Source organism: Malurus melanocephalus, unplaced genomic scaffold (genome assembly GCF_030028575.1).
Source record: "Malurus melanocephalus ecotype Western Australia unplaced genomic scaffold, MMel_1.1 scaffold_1046, whole genome shotgun sequence".
NCBI lineage: Eukaryota > Metazoa > Chordata > Aves > Passeriformes > Maluridae > Malurus > Malurus melanocephalus.
In genome coordinates this window covers 98259-104765 of record NW_026624278.1, presented here as the reverse complement: position 1 = coordinate 104765, position 6507 = coordinate 98259, and the positions used below count along the sequence as shown (strand labels likewise).

The 6507-nt window shown below is 67.1% G+C and overlaps 2 protein-coding genes across 4 annotated transcripts in view; both read left to right on the top strand.

Moving 5' to 3' along the window:
• The first annotated feature begins 117 nt into the window (after nucleotides 1-117).
• Nucleotides 118-4808, top strand: PLIN5 (perilipin 5). Of its 3 annotated transcripts, XM_057386762.1 has the most exons (9): nucleotides 118-191; nucleotides 1054-1112; nucleotides 1363-1558; nucleotides 2495-2577; nucleotides 2658-2844; nucleotides 3235-3467; nucleotides 3504-3680; nucleotides 3760-3873; nucleotides 4049-4808. In XM_057386762.1, the coding sequence occupies exons 2-9, from the start codon at nucleotides 1065-1067 to the stop codon at nucleotides 4463-4465; spliced, it is 1455 nt and encodes a 484-aa protein (XP_057242745.1). In that variant the 5' UTR covers nucleotides 118-191; nucleotides 1054-1064; the 3' UTR covers nucleotides 4466-4808. The 3 variants fall into 3 exon arrangements, with proteins under 3 accessions (XP_057242745.1, XP_057242743.1, XP_057242744.1); XM_057386760.1 differs by having other exon boundaries at nucleotides 3235-3680; nucleotides 4049-4807; XM_057386761.1 differs by lacking the exon at nucleotides 118-191 and adding an exon at nucleotides 697-862 and having other exon boundaries at nucleotides 3235-3680; nucleotides 4049-4805.
• An 804-nt stretch (nucleotides 4809-5612) lies between these two features.
• LOC130586052 (perilipin-3-like) overlaps nucleotides 5613-6507 on the top strand; it is a 3440-nt gene continuing 2545 nt past the window's right edge. The window contains exons 1-3 of the mRNA XM_057386758.1: nucleotides 5613-5697; nucleotides 6079-6136; nucleotides 6354-6503. Of these exons, the coding sequence (XP_057242741.1) occupies nucleotides 6086-6136; nucleotides 6354-6503 (201 nt within the window). The 5' untranslated portion in view covers nucleotides 5613-5697; nucleotides 6079-6085. The remainder of the gene's footprint in view (nucleotides 5698-6078; nucleotides 6137-6353; nucleotides 6504-6507) is intronic.

The window sequence follows — 6507 nt, the reverse complement described above, 5'->3', positions numbered from 1 at the left end:
CCCGCCACGACCACGCCCCCTGCCCCGCCCAGGCCACGCCCCCTGGCCCGCCCAGGCCACGCCCGTCCCTCCTCATTGGCGGAGAGCCGGCCCCGCCCCTTCTCTGATTGGCTCCCGGCGGGTCCGGCTGGGCGGGGCCCGGGGGTCGCGATCGCCACCGGGGGTCGCGACAGAACCCCASCCCCACCCCCGTGAGTACCGGGCCCGGGGCTTGGCGGGGGCTGCCGGGCGGGAAATGGGGCCGGGGGCGTCCCGGGGGGCTCCAGAACAGCTCCAGAGSRGCTCCGGGTGATCCCGGGGGRCARTCCGAGGGTCCYGGGGGGGCTCCGGGGGTGTCCGGGRGCACCGAAACACCSCMGAGACACCAGAGGGACACCCCTAAAACTCAAGGGGACACTCTCAGGGTCCCAAGGGGAATTGTCCCCCTCAGTGACCCGCCGGGAGCCCCCCAAACCCCCTCAGAACTGATTCCCCTCAGAGCATAGGGCGGGCCGGGGTGGGGGCTACGGGAGACCCCAAAAGGGCAGAGGGGCTACCGGGGGTCAGGATGGGCTACCGGGGGCCAGGAGGGGCTATCGGGGGTCAGGATGGGCTATCGGGGGTCAGGGGGGTCCCTGAGGTGGTCCTGGGGGTCCCTGAGGGGTTTCTGGGGGGTCCGGGGCTGTCCCGGCCGTGGCGGTGGTGACAGACCGCACGTCCCCAACGCGGGATTGCGACAGACAAATCCAACCGGGCTTCCGCTGAATCACCCAAAAAAAAAACCCTCCCCGGCCCCAAAACACGTGGGGACATGCCCCGGGAATGGGGGGACCCAGAAGGGGTTGAGGGGACCCAGAACCAGCACATCGCGGTGGGAGGGGAGGTAAACCCCATCCCAAAACCCCATCCCAAAACCCTTTTCAGACACCCCAAAACACCCCCGAGAGCCCGTCAGGACCCGCGGGGTGCTCTCACTTGTATTGTGAGGTGGGGGCTCTCAGCCCTCACGGGCTGGGGGGTTCTGGGGGTCTCACCCACCTTTATCACCCCAAAATCTCCCTCTTCCCGCCGCAGCCGCCACTGCCATGTCCGAAAACGCCGCGGTGCCGGCAGAGGCCGGGCCGGAGGTGAAGGTAGGGCAGCACCGAGGTTTTGGGGTGCATTATCGAGGGTTTGGGGTGCTCCACCGAGGGTTTGGGGTGCACTATCGAGGGTTTGGGGTGCACCACCGAGGGTTTGGGGTGCTCCACCGAGGGTTTGGGGTGCACTATCGAGGGTTTAGGGTGCTCCACCGAGGGTTTGGGGTGCACTACCGAGGGTTTGGGGTGCACAGAGGGTTTGGGGTGGCTCTGGAGACCCCATCTCAGTGTCCCCACACCCCAGAGCGTGGTGACCCGCGTGGCCAACCTGCCCCTGGTGAGCTCCGCCTATGATATGGTGTCCTCGGCCTACACCTGCACCAAGGAGAGCCACCCCTACGTGCGCTCCGTCTGCGATGCCGCCGAGAAGGGGGTGAAGACGCTGACGGCGGCGGCCGYGAGCGGGGCCCAGCCCCTCCTCACCCGGCTGGAGCCCCAGAGTGAGTGAGGGAGAGGGGACAGAGCCCCACGAGGGGTGAGGGAGCCCAGGACGGGCTCGCACCGAGCTCCTGTGGGCCAGCAGGAGAGGGAGGGAATGGGTTTGGGTCTCTGGTTTGTGTGGTTGAGGAGTGAGGGGCTGGGGAAGCTGGGAGGCAGCACCCTATGAATTTTGGGGTGATGGAAAAGCAGCCCTGGCAGCAAGGCAGCAGGAGAGGGAAAAGCTGTTTCCTTATTTCTGTTTGTTCCACCAAAAAAAATATACCTGGAAAGGGCTGGGGAAGGCAGAGGCATCCCTTGAGGGCTGGGGTATCCCAAAACCTGCCCTGGCACAGCTCCTGCAGGGCAGGAAGGTGCTAAACCCACCCCTTTTCACATCCCCAATTTACATCACCAATGGATAAAGGACTGGGGAAGCTGGAGGATGGGAGGAGAAGCAGTTCACGAGTTTTGGGGTACCCCAAAACCTGCCCTGGCACAGCTCCTGCAGCAGGAGAGGGAAAAGCTGTTTCCTTATTTCTGTTTGTTCCACCAAAAAAAACACACCTGGAAAGGGCTGCACCCCTTTGAGGGTTGGGGTACCCCAAAACCTGCCCTGGCACAGCTCCTGCAGGGCAGCAGAGCACCAAACCCACCCCTTTTCACATCCCAAATTTACATCACCAATGGATAAAGGACTGGGGAAGCTGGAGGATGGGAAAGGAAACACTTCACAAGTTTTGGGGTACCCCAAAACCTGTCCCTAGCACAGCTCCTGCAGGGCACCAAACCCACCCCTTTTCACATCCCTAATTTACATCACCAATGGATAAAGGACTGGGGAAGCTGGAGGATGGGAGAGGAAACACTTCATGAGTTTTGGGGTACCCCAAAACCTGCCCTGGCACAGCTCCTGCAGGGCAGCAGAGCACCAAACCCACCCCTTTTCACATCCCCAGTCTCCACCGCCAATAAATTCGCCTGCAAAGGGCTGGACAAGCTGGAGGAGAAGCTGCCCATCCTGCAGCAGCCCCCCGAGAAGGTAACATCACCCTGGGGGACATGGGGAATGCTCCGGGGCTCAGCGAGGAGCTGGGATGAGCCTCTGGTGTCCCCTCCCAGCTGGTGGCCGGGACCAGGGCGCTGCTGTCAGGCACGGTGAGCGGGGTGGTGGCCAGGACACGCTCGGTGCTCGGGGCCGTGGCGGGCACTCGCGTGGGGCGGCTGCTGGCCACGGGCGTGGACACCATGCTGGGCCGGTCCCAGGAGCTGCGGGGTCGGTACCTCCMCAGGGCACACGAGGAGCAGGGTGAGTGGCCACCATCGTTCAAATCTCAGGGTGCCAGGCTCTCCTGGACCCTCACCCCATTGTCACACGCGGTGACACCGAGGTCACTGTGACCCACGCAAGGGACAGTCCCTGTCCAGGGGATTGGGGTGGCAGCGGGGTGAACTCTCACCTGGAAACCCCAAAGCAAATATAATCCCGTGCTGCCCRTATGGGTATTTATAGCCTGGCACGGGGTGACTTTAGCCAGAGCTGGCCCCGTGTCACGGCTGRGGTGACCGCAGAGGCCACCTGGCTCAGGGTGGCACCTCCACATGACGTGGTGGCCAAGCATCCCATGGGTGGCCACACTGGGCTCAGTGCCCGGCRTGGGATGGCCCGGCCACACTGCCCTCGGCCCTACTCCCACAGCAGTGGCAGGGACGGAGGTGACCACGGGCACAGAGGTGACCACGGGCACGGAGGTGACCGCAGGCAGAGAAGTGACCACGGGCACGGAGATGACCACAGGCACAGAGGTGACCACGGGCACAGAGGTGACCACGGGCACGCAGGTGACCACGGGCACAGAGGTGACCACAGGCACAGAGGTCGCTACGGGCACGGAGGTGGCCACAGGGACAGAAGTGACCACGGGCACGGAGGTGACCACGGGCACGGAGGTGACCACGGGCACGGAGGTGACAACAGACACGAAGGTGACCGCGCAGAGGCGGTGGCAGAGCTGTTTTGTCCGTGTGGGCGCGCTGACGGCCATGCTGCGGCCCCGGGCCCTGCGGCGCTCGCCGGGTGACCTGCAGCGGGCACGGCACCGCGCCCAGCGGCTCCTGGGCCAGCTCCACCACATCATCCATCTGGTAAGGGTGGGGAAGGGACCGTGCCAGCCCCGTGCCAGTCCCATGGGTGCTCCCAGCTGGCTGAACCTCCCTCCCCCAGATCGAGGAGGGGCAGCGGGGCACGGATGGACCCCGGCGCGGCACCCGGGAGCAGCTGCACCGCCTGTGGGTGGAGTGGAGCCAGCAGGATGCGGTGCCCATGGAGGACAGCGAGGTACGGGGGGTGGGGACACCTTGGGGGGCACCCGGGGAGAGGGTGGGGACACCGCCCAGCGGGTCCCTTGAGGTGGGGACACGTGGCAAGGGGATGGTGGCACCTGGAGCAGCTGTGGGTCCATCCAGGTGGGGTCGGGGTCCATCACCCCCAGCCCCCTCTGCCCACCCCGCAGGTGGAAGCTCGGACCTTGGCCATGCTCCGCGGGCTCCTGCACCARCTCCACGCCGCCTGCTCCCACCTGGGCGCCCGGGCGTTCCCCGGCGGCGTGCAGGACACGGYGGGACACGTCCGGCACGGCGTGGAGAGCATCCAGGCCGCCCTGGCCGGTGCCCGCTCCTTCCAGGAGCTGTCGGGGCTGGCGCTGGCGCAGAGCCGGGACGCGGTGGCGCGGGCTCAGCTGAGCCTGGAGGCGCTGCTGGAACACGTAGGGCAGCGAACGCCYCTGCCCTGGCTCGTGGGTCCCTTCGCCCCCGCGCTCGTGGAGTACCCCGAGGATGTCCCCGTGGAGATGGCCAAGTGGGAGGGCTGTGTCACCGTCGGGGGGACGCACCGGGCGCCCGCTGCCCCGCGGGTCTGCAGCCAGCACTGAGCCAGCGAGCTGGGGGAGCACCCACCCATCGTGAGCCCCAATCCCACCGGGATGGACTGGGTGACCCGGTGTGGGACGCCGGTGTCACAGCTGAGGACTGGTGTGGGGTTGGTGGCATGTGGAGGACACAGCGTGTCTGCGATCCAGGGCTGCCCTTAGCCCCAGAAGCATCGGGATTTCGTGTTTTAACAGCTTCAAACCAGTTTAAAGTGGAAGAAAACAACTTTTTTGGCCTGAAAAATGACTCAGAGCCCGCAGTGTTGCGGCAGAGCCACCGTGCCGGGCTCACCGGGGGGCTCCGCACGGGCGGCAGAACCGGGGGCACCCCCGGGGGGTTCGATAGGGGGGTGCCAGGGTGGGAGAGTGGCACGGGGGTCCATGGGGCGCTGCGATGGAGGTGTCACAAGGTGCCACAAGGGACGGTCTGGACTGTGACCCGCAGCCGTGTGGCACTGAACTTTGTCCCGGTTGTCACCACGGCGGGGCTGGGCCCGCCCCGGGGTATCCCCGGCGTCACAAGCGTAGCGTGGTCACAGCAGCCGGTGGGGTGACACGGGACACGCCGGGATTGTCCATCCTCCTCCTGCCGCCGGGACCCCCCGACCAACAGCACCGGGCCAGGTGCGGGGCAGCACCGGGACCCCCGCGCTGGGGAAGGGAGGGGAAAATCGGGGGGTCAGGGCAGGGTTTGTCCGGGGGTTCGGTGCCTGGGAAGGTCGGCGGGGGGATCCGGTGCCGGGCGGGGGGGTGAGGTCTCTGATTCCGTGCTCCGGGGGTCACTGCGGCCGGATCCCGGGAAATCGGGTCGGTGTGGACCGGTGCCGGTGGTGTCCGGTCCCCAGGGGTGGAGCAGCCCAGTCCCGGGGGATTCGGGACCGGGAAAGGGGGGGTCAGTGCAGCACCGACCGTGGAATCGGGACCGGGGGCTCAGCGCAGCCCAGTCCCGGGCGATCCGGTACCGGGGAGGGGGGACTCGGTGCAGACGGTTCCCGGGGGTTGGGAATCCCGGTCACGGTCCCGGGGGATCCCAATCTTGGTCCCCGGGGTTCGCTGCCGCCCGGGTGCCGTGCTCCCCGGCGGTCGCTGCTCCCGGTCCGCCCCGGGCCGGCCCCGCTGGGCGGCTCCGGTCACATGCGTTCGGGGCGGGCTCCGGGCTATAAAGGGCGGCGGGGAGGAGCGGGGCGAGCCCGGAGCCCAACCGAGTCCAGCCGAACCGAGCGGAGCCGCCAGCGGTGAGCACGATCCGGTACCGCGATCCCGATCCCGATTGCGATCCCGGTTTCGGTTCCGACCCAGCTCGCGATCCGGGTTCCGATCGCGATCCCCGTCCTCGTCCCGATCCCAGTCCCGGTCCCGGTCCCGATCGCAGTTCTAGTCCCGGTCCCGGTAGCGGTCTCAATCCCGGTCTCAAACGCGATCCCGGTCCCGCTCCCGCCCGTGATCCCGGTCCCGTTCCCGGTGCCCGGGGCCCCCCTATCCCGGCTTTTTCCACAACTGCGTGGGAGTTGTCCTGTCCCAGGGAGGGGTAACTTGGGGTCCTCCCTCCCGGGGGTCGGAGGGGGGTCCTGGGGGGAGGTTTGACCCCACTCATGGTCGTGTCCTGTTTCCCCCAGCCCCACCATGGCCACCAGCGAGCCCACGCCGGCGCAGCCCAAGGCAGAGGAGCAGCAGGTCAGTGCGGGCAAGGCGGGGGAAGTTTGGGGGGATCCACGGAGTCCCTCCTTGGGGACGGGGATCGCGGTTATCCCACCCTCCGACGGGCTCGGAGAGCCTTGAGAACACCCAAAAACCATCCCTGCGGGGCTGGGAACACACAGCACACCCCATTCCCTGGGAGATTTGGGGTCCGCCAGCCTCCACACCCACACTGAGCCCTTTTGGYCCCCAGAACATCGGGACCCGCGTGGCCAACCTGCCCCTGGTGAGCTCCGCCTATGATATGGTGTCCTCGGCCTACACCTGCACCAAGGAGAGCCACCCCTACGTGCGCTCCGTCTGCGATGCCGCCGAGAAGGGGGTGAAGACGCTGACGGCGGCGGCCG